Source organism: Trachymyrmex septentrionalis, unplaced genomic scaffold, assembly GCF_001594115.1.
Source record: "Trachymyrmex septentrionalis isolate Tsep2-gDNA-1 unplaced genomic scaffold, Tsep1.0 scaffold94, whole genome shotgun sequence".
Classification (NCBI taxonomy): Eukaryota; Metazoa; Arthropoda; class Insecta; order Hymenoptera; family Formicidae; genus Trachymyrmex; species Trachymyrmex septentrionalis.
The window spans coordinates 153,664-172,314 of NW_017306130.1; the positions used below are offsets into that span (position 1 = coordinate 153,664).

The 18,651-nt window shown below is 36.4% G+C and overlaps 1 protein-coding gene across 2 annotated transcripts in view; it reads right to left on the reverse strand.

Annotated features, from left to right (window-relative positions):
- Positions 1-18,651, reverse strand: part of LOC108756087 (integrin alpha-PS2) — a 75,469-nt gene that overhangs the window by 50,810 nt on the left and 6,008 nt on the right. For both annotated transcript variants that reach the window (XM_018499648.1, XM_018499647.1), the window contains exon 2: positions 2,495-2,616. In XM_018499648.1, the coding sequence (XP_018355150.1) occupies positions 2,495-2,616 (122 nt within the window). The remainder of the gene's footprint in view (positions 1-2,494; positions 2,617-18,651) is intronic.

The following is an 18,651-nucleotide window of genomic DNA, read 5'->3' on the forward strand; positions in this document are numbered from 1 at the left end:
CTCTCTCTCTCTCTCTCTCTCTCTCTCTCTCTCTCTCTCTCTCCATCGTCTCGCTGAGGGAGATAGAAATAAAAAAAGATAGTTCTAAAAAATAGTAAATCAAATGCCAATTTGAGCCACTAATTAAATGTATTAAATTAGTAATTTTTACGTTTAATATTCACTTTGAATAAATGGTATAAAAATACACACTAATAACCAGTGTTGGCTCAAATTGGCATTTAATTTATTATTTTTTAGAATTTTCTTTAGAACCTATTGATTGTATTGCTTAAAAAAAGATAGATATTATCTAGTCTATCGCTGGACAGAGGTCTAGCATTCATTCATTTCATTTTCTCTCTGTTTCGCTCAACGAGATGATATAAAAGGAAAGCGCTTAGTTCGCGAGCTAAGTTTTGGACGAGCCTGATGTAGATTATATAGACTAACGTAAATCCATTTTATCATTCCCAACACCTATCTAAGTTACGAAAAATTTTAAGTAAAATAATATTTTCGTCCTAAAGCGGAGATATTTTACGGAGATATTTTCTATAAACATCTAGTTTATAACAAAATTGTTTTTCAATTTGATTGTCAGTTGTCAAAGGTAACGTTAAACACAATTTTTTAATAAATCAAGACGATTTATGTCTCAAACGTTTAGAATTCTCCTTATACGTAGAATATATAAATTACAACGTAAATGCTAGGCATGATAAATCATACATGATCAGTATTCAACATCGTGCGGCAATTGCCTAGCATCAAAATATGGTAGGGTCAACGGCAGGGTGTATTGGCACTAAGAATAGCATGTACTGTAACCAGTTCGGCGGTTACTCGAGATTACGAAGCTCCGATGTCGGAGGGAAGGTAAAATGTGGGTCAACTGTCTTTTGCAAGACAGTCCGGCGAAATCTAAGGCGGGAACCTCTTATTTGTATTTTTCAACGCCCCAAATAAATCTAAGATGTCATGATTTTACTAAAAAATGTTGAATTCGATTTGAAAATATAATAGAATATCTATATATATATTTCAAATTTATGTTAATGAGATTATTATTAAGATTATAAATAAAGATTTAAATAAGAATTAGTAATCACTTTTAGGTTTTTGCAACAAATACAAATAAAATCATTTTTATATTAACTTAAGTTATATGTAAGTAGGTCAATAGTAGTTGACTCATTGCAATAAGATAATTAAGTCTACTTCTATCTCTGTACGTCGGACAAAGTCTAGTCAGTTAATTACGATAAACAGCTAATTGTATACATTGTTAGAAATGTTCTTAAATTTCATTAAATTTTAAGTCACACAATTTGAACTTAATTTCATGACATTACATTAAATTTAATGTATTTATAACTAAAAAGTATTATATATTTGTGTACGTATACACACACAATCAAATTTTATGTACTTTTCATAAAATTTAAACTACATTAAATCTCATAAATTTAATGTACACGTTCATTACATTTAAGTAATTACTGTAACTTAATTTTCAGTTGAATCATTCATTACTCTTAATTTCGTTCATAACCACGAGCTTCATTTACATATAAAGGAAGCTCGTGGTTACATGTCTAACAGTGTAACGACACGCTGTTAACCGCAGAATAGCAACACTTTCCGCAATTAGTATCTCGCAATTAGTCCTGCACATTGTTCACTCGATTGTCTTCACGAGCAAATTCCGAAACCGGTCTTGTCGCGCCGATTCTCGATCGTGAACGATGATCAAGCGTTTCAGACCACTGATCGATTTTTACTCTCCGAGAAACGTCATCAGCGAGCTTCAGCCGGCGGCACTAAAAAGTCCGTGGTTTCGAATTCACAACGCTCAATTACTTGCTCAATGGACTCGCCAATTATGTCACACACGATCGAGCATGCGGAATCTCTCGAGGCCATTACATTACTCCGCGAATGCATTAATGTTTCAACGCCGGCGCTGTTGACGCGGTGATCTAAATTAGTCCGAGATTAATGTGGACAGAGTGAAAGAGCTCGTGATCCTAAATTTACTTCCATCTACTCTCGACCGATATTTACATATATGATTGCACGTTAACTCTACACGATTTTCAATCAAGGGGAACACCTGTCAATCATTGATAAAAGCGTGCCATGCGTACACGTCATTCGTGAATTAGTATCGCTTTAGCATCTAATAACTTAGAACGTGTAATATCCTTGAGTATATGGAAATTTCAAGACAGCAAGCAAGATCTAACTTTTTCCATTAAACAAAAATCTCATTAGCTGTTTGTAATCTTATAAATGTTACATTGTGATGTTTCAATCAAAATTTATTTTTCGACGCTTTGTCATACGCAAGAGTTAGTAAATTCTACATAATTAAATTTTCTACCCTTCGACGAGAGGTCTCTCAAAGTTAATGATCACCGAGAATTAGGCCTCTACGAATCATAATCAGTTGAAGCGCCATTAACGCGTCGTCTGGCAAAATTAAGATAACCAACGTCTACGATCTCGTTACCTTTATCGTCAAAATGGATTATGTTGCATCTATCATCAGCCGCGATATCGCATTTATAGACTGCACCTCCTCGGTAGACGCCAACTTGCGCAGTTTCAGCCTCTGGTGCGCCCACGATTGCCCTGAAAGAAAAATAAGTAACACGTTATCACAGCGAAATCGAATACCAACGAAAGCATCAACGCTGCAGCTTCAATTTAGGCTTCGTTATATAGGCTTGTTTGTCTCGAGATCACCATTTGCAATTGTCAATTGTTTTGTAAAGGCAATCGCGTTTAAGATTGATTTCATCGATATTATCACTTGTATCTATTTAAACGGCTCTCGATAACGGATCCGACGCAGTGCATTCGAGATTTGAGGTCAGTGCTCGTGGATTATTTTGAGCAATGGCGCGAGATCTAGCAGCAAGGTCCGACTAATGGATGAACGATGAATCGTGTTCGATGAACAGCTTTTGCTGTCAGAATCTCAGATACAGCTGCCAGGGTCTATTGAGATGTCAAGAACTGCCAATTATGTGCTCTGAACTAGGCAATACTATACTCGAGAAGAGTCATCAAAATGGTGCGCGTGATCGTACCATTTGCTTCTCAATAATTTTCTTTCCTCTCTTACCGAGAAAGCACTACAATCTGACTTATTCCTGACCCCGCAATCTCATATCACTAATAGGCTTCCTTTCAATGCTTCGCTCGTTATATCGATCGTTTTAAGTCTTCTCTCTAATCTGCCTTACTCTCTCTCTCTGTTTTTTTTTTCATTATCTTTCCATTACCTACATCAACTTATTATTCGCTCGCAAGAATGGGAATTAATTTCTTTTGTCATGTAACCTTTTCGCAAGATATGTTATCTAATTGATTGGAATGACCGCCGTTGTTTCAAGCAAATCGTAATGCATTTTCAAGCGGCGATAAAGTGTCGATAAGAAATTAATCGTGAATAGTAGCCGAGTAAAATGGCAGGCACAGGCGCTATAATTCTAAGTCGTTTTCGAAGGAAAGCATTGTGACGCGTCGTAATTACTCTGAGAGATCTCTTTCGCGCGAAAATGGCTTTATTAACGCAACTTTTATTACATTACCATAATTAATCTTAACGGCAACGCCCTGGGCGTCAAATAATGCGATTAAGTGCGGGGCCGACGTGAGAAAAAACAAACTGCGGTGAAATAACGAAGGTCCCCCCCCCCCCCCCCCCGACACCTTCAATTACGTTAACGATCGCCGCTTTGCGTGCCAAATTGGCCATTACCGTTATTGAACGGAAGACGCCTTTTTTTACACGAGCGCCTTTCCCTACGGATTCGGCGGTATTCCCGATGTTAGAATAATTGTGGAACCAGGTATTCTCAAGTCCAATTTATTTATCCGCATAATATAATTTATTGTCCGGCGTGCCATGCCGGTGCGAGGGCCAGTCCGATGTAACGCGACGTTCCCAAAGAGACGTGAATAAAAGAACACGATGTGACCGCGGGCATTATCAGCGCACCCAGATAATATGAAAATGGGATGGCGTAAGACAATCGATCGTATAATTATCTCTGGAGGGTGTGTCCAGCACTCAAAAAGAGCATTCCAGTATTATCCCTGACCTACCGATTAGATAATTAATTTCACTAGCGTTGAAAAATACCAAACTTACGCATAGGATGATGTGCCTGGATGATTTTTACTTTGATGACTAATCTTTTCCTTCATCAATCGATAATTCTTTGTTCTTGCAAGTTTCTTCTCCGATTTTGGCTGTTATCTCTAAAAACCGAGTTATAGCTATTTCAAAGAAAAGAACTTGAAAATCCAAGAAACTGCTTCGAATGGGATGAATAAGCAACTTATCGAAGATAATTTTCGATAAGTTAAAATCCTCTCCGCGCGTTCTTTCTCAAAATTCTTTTTAACAAACAGTTTGACTACGAAAAGCTTTTCCGGATATTGCTATGTTTACTTTATGACAAACGATATGACAAACGATGTGACTTCTATCATCTAGCATCGTTAGCTGATTCCGGAATATTAGCTCGACAGGGAGAAGGGTAAAAGCTTTCTTTCCTCCAAACGGAAATTATCTCGTCGATATACCTACGCGATACGACGAGATCGCAGTGACATACTTTGTGTTAACTTTCTGAGATATCGCAACATTATATTGCCAATAAAAAAAGAAAATTATATATATGCTTTAATTTTCATATCAAAGAGGGACTTGGTTTGATAAAAATCTCTTAACCGAACACACACATCTATCTATATTATTTAGTGTCTAAATAAAATCCGCAGGCTAAATATTGTTATTTGCTAAACCTATTTCTAAGTCTACATTCATTTATATTATATTTATTCTTCATGTTGCGCATTGAGATTAAATATGTGAGTAATTGCGTACATATACATTAAATTATACGTGAATAATTAATCAAATTGAATTCAAGAGAAATTGCACCATTAGAATGGCGTATAATATATATATATATTCTTCAAATCATAGAACGATGACGAAGCGATCATCTTCAAAAGAGTCGAATGAATAATTATCTGCTCGCACAATTTAACTCTGATCCACTGACCCAGTTTTTGGTAACGCTGCTAATTTAAAGCCCATTAACATCGAGACGCGCTGAATAAACCGATAACCGATAACTTCGGCCATTGTTCTTCGTCTAATCATTCTAATCTGCGCCGGGAAATTGAATCGGCAATGATTACACCATCCCATATCGCGCGCAATTAGTATTATTAAGGCTCGACCTATGCCCGCGCTTGAATAGGCATTGACGATCAATCATAATTTAAACGACGTTTAAGCTATATCGCAACTTAACGTTTGTACATGTAATAAGATCTTCCAAGTTGCCCGGTGTTGCATACGCAATTATTCAAGTGTATTATTATTTATTATCAGTGGAAATCTCGGCGCGAAACAGATTCCGTATCGTAGGTCTCCATCATAAAACCACATGGAGATACCATTGCATGTAGCAACCTTGGCACACATCGGCTTCTGGGTTGCATGATCTGGGTGTGCAGTGTGCGTAGGTAAGCGCCACACACATACTCACACGTGGAAAGAGACGAGCCGATTATGCCGCTTATGTAAGCGATTCATAAGCGTACGCTTGACGTACCGTCGAAGTCGCATGCCACACAATATCGATAACGGTAAGCCAGCGGAATTTATAAACGGCTATATAATTTACCGATTGACAGATTCACTTTAAGAATCGAAGACCAAAGGCAGTTCCTAATTATCGTACAGCACGTGGTGTCGTCATAATTAATAAACAAAATAATCGAAATGAGTTCTCCTTCGCGAGGCGTAGTCGAGATAATGCAAACGTTAAATTGAATGAGTTTGCGGTCAAGTAAGATTGAAGTAATAATTAGAGGCGGTAAATAATGACCGTGCGCGAGGAAATGAAATGACCACAAAACTCGTTTCTATAATACATCGTGCAAGAAGAAAAAGAGTAGTAGCATAATTGCTAGAAGAAGAACATCGCAGATTGTCTGGCGCAGGTAATTTTTGTAAACGCTGTAAAGTAAAAACATACGAATGCAGGTGCTCGAAACGAGTCGTCGTCACGAGATAGCTCTCGATTTGATCTATTTATTTGCCATTCGATCGGTAATCATCATCGGCGATTATCATTTTCTACATATTTATCAAGTTGAAGTTACTACCGTAAGACTTTTTACATAATCAGTCGGTAATTTCAATAAAATTCACTCTATATTTACGGCGATGTTCTCTTTCTCATAGATCGACATAATGCATCATCATTATCGTAATGTTATTATCAGAAAATTCAGAGAGTGGACTCAGAAACTCAGGCACGCATTTAAACAGGACTTTGACGCGCGATGGATGAAGGCTCGCCGCTACTTCAACGACGAACAACGTGGGCTGGAACCTGACGAGATTTCAAGCTCTCGCCTACACTCTACTTTTTTGCATTCGTGAGGAACTGCGGCCACCAATATGTGACGCATGCATGTGAACGGGAATGCAGGGGCGAACCGGTCCCGCAGGATACGTAGTCGTCGCTCTGGCCGGCGTCGCCGGGGATTCTCGCGAGCGCTATTCGGGAATATCGATGGAGTACGTATGTGGGCTTCGAGTTAAGCGAATCATGCGAATAGGTGCGATCAGTGGGCGTTCGAGATGGCCTGTCGTCCGAATCAGGTTACACGAACAACCTGACTCTGTTGTCGGAGAGAAAGTCCCAGAACCCATTGGCTCTTAATGTCATTTTGATGTCAGAGTCTTTCCGATCTAGCAGTCTTTTTTTCGTGCACGGAAATACCATACATATATGCTAATATATAATATATATATATATATATATATGGTTCTCTCTATGGTTCTCTCTTGATGCAACCTATTTTTTAATCTTCTCAGAAAGTACTTTTTATTTTTTCTTGAAAGATAATTCTTTGACAAGGAAATGTTATTAATCGAAGGGAAATAGAATGAAATGAACCTAATAACGTACTTATGACGCATCGTTTCGTCGAAAATGTATCTATACAGTATTATTATGGTAAAATGTAATATGACTATTTAAGACTGTAGCTTTTACGATCAACTCATGCGAAATCACCAGCGTCGAAAATACTCTCGCAGCTGCAACCGACTCGTTATTATATATGCACCTGCGGTCTCGCAGTGTTTATCGTCACACAAATATTTTTTAGCGGCAAGAATTCGACGAGTCGGCGATTTTCAAGGCCTCGGGCCGTAAAACGGCGAACGTCTATCTTCGATAGCTTCATACGAGCGAGTTACTATTTCATAAAATCGATCGTGCGAGAGTACAAAACGCTGTTCGTCAGCGCGGCTTTAGTTTCCCGAGTCGATCTGCGATGACAACAGCTCTAGAAATATCTGCGCACTTCACATGCAAATATCCATTTACGATCCATTATAGCGACTGTTGTTTCACTGTTAATGCGGAAGCATTAACAGACTATTAATACAGACGTGTGATTGAAGTTAAGAATCGCTATATTAAGTCGTTATTTCTTTCTCACGCAGCCTGTTACGTTTTAGTTGAGCGAGTCAAGTGCACGATCGCGCAAACAGACGTCGAATAAAAAAATCGCGCCGTGAGGTAACTCGACGCTCTCCGTGTCGCGCGCAATGTTTTCCAAGACGCAGCACGTGCTACGTTGCATCGGCTACTTTGCATAAGCTTCCTGGCGAACATCGAAATCTGCATGGCGGCTCCTTTAAACTCTCGTCCCGTCTTCGCGCATGAATTAGAGAGTGACTTGGTCGTCGTCGTCGTCGTCAGGTGTAAGCCAGCTCGACCGCTCCGCGGTTGAATACCGGCGATCCTTGCCCGCGCGATCGCAGCGTCGCGCGTTGTATTGACTTATATTACAACGCGACACGCCAGGACACGCGCGCGTACGTGCGCATTCGTAATCCCGTATTTGGCAAAATCGGGGACGGCTCCATCCGACGTGGCGCGCCGTACTTGGCGAATTGCTCGATGCCGCCGTCCCCCTTCCACGTGAGATCTCGCGCTTTGATCTCCGTAGAGTATATCTTCCTCTCTTTCTCCCCTTCTCTTGGCTTTGTGTTCTCCACGAAAGGACAAATGCACGCACCTCGTGCGTGCAATGTAACGAACGTCGTATATATATATATATATACAATATATAGCGTTTGAGGGCGTCGTGCGTGAAATCGCGCTAAAACTGCCAGGTACACCACCGAAGATTGGTATCGTCATGCCGTTCTGTTCGTGACGTTATTGTTCGCTAGAGAGTTCGTTTCTTTTCCGAAAGGGGCCGGAGGAGAGAGATCTGTGCATGTCTCGCCGGTCTCGCGTGAATCTTCTTAACCCTTTACCCGCATAAGTTTCTTTTCACGCGCAAAAATGTTTTTCTACGCACCGCGATGACAGATGAATTATTTATAGGGACGCGTATACAGAGACACATACGGGTGATAAATGAATTATTTATAATTTGCAGATAAGCCAGCGTACAATTGAGAAATTTTGAAAAGATTCACTTAATCTATTATTGCATAAATAACGTAAATGATCAAATTAATGGTAAACTAATTGATTTATGTAACAACCATTTGTTCTTTAAATAGTCAAAACTATTCCGTTCGTTCTGTCAATGCTGATTTGAATGAAACAACGTTTTTTTTCACGTGGCCACGTGTTATCACATAGTATATTACGTCGCGCCGACAACGTGCGTTTGACTGGCTTTAACTTCCGTTACAACTATTACAACCAAATGGAGACTCGTGTACAGGCATAAAGAATGACGATTGTAATGCAACCTCGGGTTTCGAGCCGGAAATCACGCAACACTTAAGATCCCCTGTCCTCTCCACAAAAGAAAGCGTGCCTTAAACATCACTAGAAAACATACATACAACTTGTTTCCATAAAAAATGCATATTATGATTATTAGAATCAGTAATATTTTCCAGTATTAATCTCTCTCTCCCCTACACATATGTATGTTAAAATTTTATTATATTTCATTCGTAAATATAAATAGAAATTTAAAGAATTCTCATTAATTGTTATAATTACATATTTTCTTAAAAGCCGCGAATATTAGAACTGATGAGAAGATTATAGGAAGGAATCAAACGTTGCCTGACATCAAGTAGATAATGTCTCTTCCGTGCCTATGAGCGAATCGAATCGCTAACAAGTGCCAAGCAAGTCGTATGAGAAACGGAAACGAAGGGGTACTGAAATAAGTTACACTGTCATGAACAGAATAATTTTAAATTTCTGTAGTATAAGATTGATAGAAACGTAACTTGATAATGAAACAAAAAAAAAAACATGTTTGACAAAACTCAAATATTACCATAAAGCTAACTAAAATTGGAAACAATTATTTAAAGCACTCGACCAATGGTAAAATGAAAAAATTACGATGGCAATTGAAAAGGATTAAATGATCGTATCAATTATTTTAATTTCTCCTTCTTCCGTTCTTTTTTATATTTTACTTCAGTATCGAAAATCTGACTTTCGGATTAAAGCCGATTAAGGCATGAGGTTCAGCGAACCCGCGCGCGCGGTTCAGTTTCTCCGACAAACGTATATGTTAATTAGCCAGCGCGTGCTAGGAAATTTAATTCCGGGCGGAATACGCCTTTCGTACGATATGCACATGCAACGCGCCATGTTATTGCTGAGGACAATAAAAATCAGCATAGCTCGCAGTATCCGATCAGCGTGAAATTTCACTCTGCTCTGCGCAATATGCATTCCTACGTTGCGGGTATTCGTTAATTATGTGTATATTTAATTAAGCTTTTCTGAAATATTTTTAGATCTCTATCTTCTGCTCATTATAATTGTCCACTTTATTAAACGAGTTTACCAAGCCAGTAAATTTTCGTCAATAACGAAAATATTCAACTCTCGACATAGCATTCGTAAGTTTCACATTGGTTAAATATATATGTTGCATAACATGTTTATAGTACTGCAGTATCATAATTTAAGAATAAGATATTTCGTGGAATAGGATATAACGTTGATTTGATCAAAAGAGGTGGAATTTGAAAAAATTTAATAAATATATTATTTAATTGTATTATTACTTCGGAAGAAAATTGATAAACACGAGATACATCGTGATAAAAAATAAAATAAAAAATCTTAATTATAAATTTATCTCTGTATTTGAGAAAAATTCTTCGAATCTCGGTTGCGTAAAGGCCTTTAAAGACGTCGTATGTAACATGCGTTGAGGATACGCACGATCAGTCGATGACGTAACGTGAACGGAGGCGTATATATCGATGTCGAGCCGGCGCTACTTTATAAGGAGCACCTCCTCACTAACACCATTCGGTCCTCACTGTGGGCAAACCTGTAATCATCATTCAAAGCGGAATCGCGCGAGTGCGTGAGCCGCGTAATGGTACCGCAATTCCGCGGTAATGTAATCTACGATCACGGCCGATCGTGACGGTTTTGCTCTCGGCGTCGCGAATTTGTCACTTTAGACTCACGATAAACATCATGTTTTATCTCGTCTACGTGCCTTCCTTTAAAGGAAAAAAAATTTGCTTGCCCATGTATCGCGCTTGTTCGTAAATAAACGCCTGTAAGACATTCTTTTAAGATACGCTTGTTTTACGCTGCAAAATTGTCTATATGTACGTACAACCAAAAATTATAAGACTTCTTACTTCTGTAATCTCGAATAGAGATGTAATAATTAATAATTTTTTTGTCATTTCAACCCGTCTGATAAAGACATTCCTATTTCAAAAGTTAAAAAATCATTAAATAAAGTTAAACAATATCACGCCATCTCTCTCTTTCTTTCTCACCGCACAGAACAGAAAATGTGATTCGCAAATATGTTTTTATATGTTCTTTTTCATTATATTTTTTCTCACGATAACAAAGTCAAATCAATCTTGATTACGAACTATGATCGCGCAGAGTAAATGTCTCTAATTTACATTTATTGTTACTTAAAGGAACTCTCTCTCTCTCTCTTGTATCAAGTGTTCAATGAATTAAATATAATTTGTCCATTTACTATTTAATTCTTTCGTTCCCATACTTTAGTCATATAACTACGTACATACACATCGTTTTACAAATCATAAAATAAAATATTATTCAATCTAAGAAATATAATTCATATATTCTCATACCTATGAATATGCATATGTTAATTCTTATATGAAAATATATGTGTATCCGTAAATATATTAGTTCCTATATAAAAATATTTGTAAATATCTATTAATTTTTTACAATCTTATTAGATAAAAATTTTTTGTTTAATATTTTAAACGAGTTTTATCATATGGAAGTAAGAAAAAGAGGTTTTGATTATATATAATAACTTTATTTGTATACATACTACAAAATGCAAATTATTATATATAATTGCAATAAAAAAGTCCTTGAATATTTTCAAAATGTCAGAATGTTTTTATGAATTACTTAATTATCATGTAATATACACGAAAATATCAACAAATATTTTTTGTAATTTTTAAATAATTTGAATACATATATATACAATATAAAAGAGTTAATTGATATTAAAGCAACGTTCGGTTGCCGAATTTTTTCTTTCCTTCAGATAACAAAAGCAACGATGGCTATAAACCGACTGCGAAAATGGCAAATCTTGTGAAATATAAGAAAGGTTCCTTATATTAGTCACACTTGAGCACGTACAAAATGCCAATTCATGTCTTGCATTCTCATTATCGAGCAGCTGTGCTCACTCATTTCCCAATGTTATCAAGATTCGTGTATCAAATTCCGCCATGCAATATTTGTGAACTACATTTAAGAGTCTTAAATAATACGCAAAATATCAGACGATTAAAAAACAAGTCAGATAATTTTGCCAGACACACACATTTGTGATGCACGGATCAATTACAAAACGACTGAAGGGAATTAAGATCAAGCTTTAATCTCATTCATTAGCACATTAGCAGTAGTTAATCGTCGCGCGTTTCTCAGGTCGCGATACACTGACCTACTTCTAACCGAAGAGACACTATTGTTAACGCGATTGCGGTTATGTAACTACATCATGTTACCGAGATTGCCAGGTCGTTTATCTGGTTTGTCGAGTGCTCAGTCGACGGAATATACACACACAAATCACATGTAAATTAATTATTCATGAAGAATAATTAGTCGAGAATTATAATATGACATTTACGCAATCAGTATCAAATATCGATAAATTATTATTAATTTTTGTATCGATTGTTTTTAATCAATTAGACAAAATAATCAAAGAATAAATTTCTAACAGCATCATCAAGGAATATCCAAAAGATTTACAACCTTAAAAAAAATTTTTTAGAAAAATACTACCTATTTAAACTATTATATATGGTATTTTTCGAGTGAAAATTAAGTTTCAAAAGACAAGAAAATTGTCGGAAAAATGATAAATCTTCCTTTAAAATGAGACTTGTATTGGTTTTCCGTCGACTAGACGGCGGCGGATTTCCTCCATGAACTTTAGTGGAAGAGGAAACATATGTCAAACGCAGTTACAAGGAACAATGCAGTTTCGGGTGTTTCGAGGGAGTGACATGTTGATGTACCATAACCATATGGCGAGCAGAACTGACCGCGTGTGCTGTGTAATGCATGTGTATCCGCATCTATCCTCTCGGGAAAGAAACTGTCGAGGATTATACAAAGTTTTTGGAAACGTTGTATTTTTCGTTTTCGGAAATATTAACATCCGTAGTAAACATAGTATTGTATTTCATACTATTGTAGCACGGGGAAATTGAATTCTAGTTAATTGCTGCAGGATGTAATTAACGAAATTACTTCAAATAATTTAGTCATTGGTAATATTTAATATATTTTTAATAAATTTCACAATCGGATTTGGCAACCTGGTTAGTGACTCAGCTCTGAAGAATTGAAAATAAATTTTGGGAATTTTGTATTTGATTATTGAGAACTCCAATGAGAATCCAAACATTCAATCATTGCTGACGTCATGAATTTTCAATAAATAATAAAAGTTTTTACTAGTGATGTAAACGATGGAAAAATACTAGAATTTTAGAGTACAAAACTCGGAAATTAATGGTTTTTTTTGACAGTATTTTACTCGAATATTTTTTTCATTTAGATCTGTTTGCATTGCTCGAAATCCCTCAAAATTTTTGCACTTAAAGTGATATTATTAGAAAAATAGATTCGAGCGTTGAAATTAGAAAAGGCACAGATGCTGAATGCAAAGAATGCAAGCAACGCAAACAGATCTATTAACCTTATTATCACCTCATCAAGAATTGCAACAGCCAGTAATACATATTTCCGCTTCGATATAAAATTATAAAGACAAAAGTATTAAAAAGTATCGAAATAACAAGAAAAATGAATTCTATTTCTTCTTCTACATATTTAATATGAATTCTAAGGTTAGGTTTTTCATGAATTTTATGTAATTTGGTAAAAAATACCGTTTTTTACATCTATATTTTTTACACTATAACTTGCGCATTATTAATCGCGCTGTAGGTCCTCTCATTTGCCTTATTTTGTAAGTATTGTTTTTAATTTTGAAAATTCACATTAAATTTATATTGTACTTTTAAGATGTAGATAATTAGCGTTCGATCGAAAAGTTTGACTATTTTAATTTTTACATAAAAAAAAAATATTCTGCCATTTAACGATTCCGCGTTAATGTCAGAGGATTTTCCATTTATATATGACCTCAAGATACTCTACAAAGTAAAGGAATTTCGTAACCATAAAGTACTGGATTTAAGATTGCAATCTTAATCCTCTCAATACTAGAAGAGCGTCTTACATGTCTAAACATGATAAACTTCTTATAACAAATAAGCGTGCCGCTAGTATTTTGTATATCCTCTTATTTCCAAAGGTTAATCAAGTTATTATAATAGAATTTTCTGTAAAAAAATTTATTTTTGATCATAGCTCATGTGTCCTCATTTTTATAAATGAATACGTGTTACAAATACACGCATCTGATTAATGTAAGATTTTTTTGCTTAGAGGAAATGTTAAGAGAAATTCCGCGCTTATCGGTAGAATATTTTTTGGGGAGGGGGAGGGGGGGGAATATTTGTTTGAAATGGGAATTTCAATAATAACATGTATATCTTCAAAACCAACCGTAGAAAGAAAAAAGAAAATACGAAAACATTTCTTCGCGCGTAGTAATTTTTAAAAGTTAGTTTTCTTTTCCCACTGCCGTAATATATGTAAATTAAATGAATACACTTCGATATACGAGACGAAGAGCAAAGTGATTTACTTGGAATTAAAGTGTCGTTCTCTCTATTTGTACGCGATAACTTTATCTTTTCCGTATAATGAGAGATTTGATGTTCACGATCGTTTGAAGACTACCTCTCGTAGACTACATTATATCTTGAGTGAGAAAGATTACATACTCATGTCGCATAATCCATTACGTTAATCGTGAATTATTATACGTGACACGTTCGCGAGTGTAGTTATTTTTGCGATATTTGCGACTGAATCATGAATCACTCTTTCTTGCCGTAACGTAACACCGGCACATCGTGCCAACCAGCCAATTTGAATTACCCATCAACAACGATCAGATATCGCCTTACGAAGGACACCCCGTACTATCCGTGAAAATATATTCAAGTCGAGGGGTTACGAATTTAATGCGTTACGGCGAGATGATCCTCGCGTGCCGTCGCGATATAACCGTTCGTATCCCGCACGCATGTATGCGTACGTTGCACGCGTGCAGGTAGATAAAGGTAACAGGCCTCGAGGCTGCCGGCTCTCGTCTGCATAATGACATGGTCTGAGCTTTGGGCACGTGCCTCACGCGATCATCATTACCTTCTGCTTCTCTGCCTATCCTCCGTCTCTCTCTTCCCTCTCGGTTCTTCGCACAGCCGCCCGTCCCAATTTTTCGAGACAAAAAGGAAATTGAACTCGCGGCCGCATCGAGCGAATCTTTGCCTTTCGTTGTAATGTTGCAGCTCGAAGGAATGAGACGGCCGCAAGCAACAATAGTTATCGAGATTATGAAAGATCTCGTGAAAATCATTTCTCCAACAACTTTGTTTACTTTTCTATAATGGAATCGAAACAAGCGATAAAGAAGATGTTGATACACAATTTCTATTTTCAAATCCTTTTGGCAGCCATTATGGGAATATTGAAGAATGATCAATTCTCATCCATCGTCAACTTGCATCTATATCGATGTTTGATGTTTATTGAAGTTAATAATCAGTTCTAAGGTGTGGTAGATATGCGTTGGTAGGCGTCGGCGTCGAGTAAAACAAGGTGAATTGTAGTGTGATGAATAAGAAAGGACGATGAAAGTTAAAACATGCAAGCTTGTTCTACTTACATTATGTATGTTTAAATTTTGTGTGATAAAAATAGGGATGTGCAATATGCGGAAAATTTGCCATCAACAAATTAGTATGACTAAAATAATTCCTTCGGGAATCTACATAATTAACAACGTATGAATTAATTTAATGTCGCACGGTAAAATGTACAAAAAAAAAATCTGATAATAGTGATAATAATTACTAAATGTTGAGTGAAATAATTTTAATCAAATATTTGATTCATATAATCAAAAGTAATATGTTTTTCGAAATATTTAGTGAGTATTATACCAAACATAATAATATAAAATTGTCTGGTAATAATGATTAAAACACAAATAAGTAAAATAAATAAAATAAATAATTATTAAATATATTTAGAAAAAAGAGTAATATTATTTTGTGTTATATTAAACGAACATTTAATTAAAATTATTTTATTTAACATTTAATAGTATTTTCAGACTTTTCAGTGCGGAAGGCCGATAACACCTTACGGAATATCGCTCAGACTGTTTTTCATACACTTTCGCCATTCTGCGTTTTTTACGATAACGGTGGTTTCGCGCGTTCCATAATTCATCCAAGAGATAGTGATACCGACGATCGCTTTGTAAGTCGCCGCCTTAAAATCTCCATTTATGCGACTCAACAACCGAAGATGCTTGCACAATCACGTGCATCACAGTACTTCGTTGTGCCATAAACAGCAGACTTTCGCGGTAAGTTGTAGCTATAAGTGTTCAGTGTATAATCGTGCGTTTGATAGGATATAACGCGAATAAATTAATCGAAAGGAATGTGGAAAAAAACATGACGATCGTGTGACGCTCAGTTCGACTGGTCTCTACTTTCATTTCTCCCAGCCGGAAGCGACGAGGAAATTGAATCCTCATTTCCTCCTCTGTCTCGACACGCGTCGTAAGCACCGCACTTTTTATGCGAACGAACGTAACGCCGTGCGCGAACAACGCGCGTTGAATGAACCGGCCTGTGACGCATGCGAGGGATTGGAAATCAACATTGAGAAAAAAGGAAACGTTGATTACTGTTATTAATATAAAATCGTAGAAAAAAAAAATAAAGTTATACGTATGATAATATAAAAGATAATACTCATATGTATATCACTGCGTTGATCAAAGTGATCTCAAAGTCATCTCAAAGTTAGCAACTTTTTAGTAGAGCACCTTTTAAACTCACGAATTGAAACGTTTTAATTAAAATAGTAAATATGCATAATGTAATTTTCTTTCCAAATTATACTTTTTCAATTATGTACACATAATTATACGTATTCTTTGAAACAATAATCGCATTTAGCAGAGAAAGTTGTAAAATTCTTTAACACTATTAGTTTATATATTTAAATCCAGCGAGAGAGAGAGAGAAACTAAGGGCAATCGAAATTAAAGAATTTTACAACAGTTGTGTAAAGTTGCTCTTTCTGCTGAATACATCGTCGTAAATTTGCAAAATGCAAATATTGCAATCCCAATGCTAATTTTTTACTTGCATCATTATTCTGTCGATGCGGCGATATGTCTCATCATAAAACGGCTGCCTTCTCTCAGAGATCGTTAGGAAAAATGTTATAATATCTATAATATTTTCTCTTTAATATCATAACATTTAATGTTTTAACTTTTCATTTTCACAATATCTCTAACATTCGTGTATACACAACATCATCTTAATGCTGAAATGAAACTTGCTGCGATCCGCAGCAAGTTTCATTAACCATACCGTGTGCTTATCACGTGGAAGCGGCCAGTGATAAGAAGACTGCGCTTCCCGGAATATCAGTGCGAAGCGTTTTGCGTGATAAAAGCTTACAAAGGAAAGTGAATTTCTCTTTTCAAAGAAATGGTCCAGCAATATCTTCATTCTGTTATATGTTTTGACGTGTGTCAATTAGCGATTTCAATCGACGAACCGAACAATGATATTGGGTAGCATTCATTCCGTTATGTCGTTCTGAATAGCGATTATCGGCGTGTTTACTTTGCTCACGAGATGTTGTGTCACGAAATCATTTACATGCATTTCAACGTCATCACTGATATGCACTTGCGATGCCTTTAGCAGTAAGGTCGATCGGCGATCACATATTGAGATATTTCCAGAATAGCAGTGAACAAAGCATTCGTTTGAACACTAACATGTTTTTCTTTAAGTTCTTGGAGATCAATTGTTAGCTTCGTTTACATTGCATAATATATCCTTAAATATCGTAATATTTAAAAAGTGTATACGTAAAACTGAAAGAGAGAAAAAGAGAGAGTTTCTCTCGAAGTCTGTGAGAAAAAGTAATTTAAATACTTGAACAGGTCAACATATTTTATTTGCTATTTTCTTTGCCTATCGCGTCGATACGAGGTCAGTAATTCCTGATTCTCGTGTTCGGCTACGAAAATTGTCTTTTAATATAATAATAGCATCAGTTAGATAAAAAATTACTTTGTATTCTCTAAAAACAATTAATTTACCGTTCTATAATTAACGGTCTGTTTTATTAAATTATTAAAATGTTACCTTTCATTTGAATTCGTGTCAAAGTTTTTATACAAGTACATACACATTTTACGTAAGTTTACTCAGGAAAATCAATTTAGATCTACTTGTAAGTTAATCATATATAATTAATTTATAATAATAATCATGCAACCTTGTTGTATAATAATAATTGGAGTAACCTTCCGCCCGAGGCGTTAATTTGATTTGATTGGTAATAAGCGATGCTGGAAACGGCGGCCGATATCGCCATTCCTGACATTTTGCCTTGAACATTCACGACTCTCGCTTATCGACATTCGCTCCGCCGTGACTTCGCGTCGTGAAATAATTTCTATATTTAGTACACGACACTCGGCAGGTTTCCGCGTATACGATCGGCAAATTCGGGAAATGGACGAGTCATCGACTACACCCGGGAGACGACGAGCGTGACTCGATCTTCCCATTTGTTCCTCTTACACGCGGTCGTGACTGAATTCGCCTCTTAAAGACACGATCGTCGATGCGATCGCGCAATGAATCACGCAATACGTGTTCTGCTGTACGCTGACATTTATACACCTTACTCTCGGCGGGCTTCCTCATGATTGTCTTCGGAGATGCATCGTGCCCCGAGCAAAATTGCGCAGGCATATTAAATTTAAGCGCCGATAAATCAACAAACGATTTCGAGACTCCCCCATCTCCGAAGAAGAGCGCGGAGAATTAACGAGCGCGTGTAAAATTATTATACGCTCAACTTGATTGTGATAAAAGGGATTAGCTGA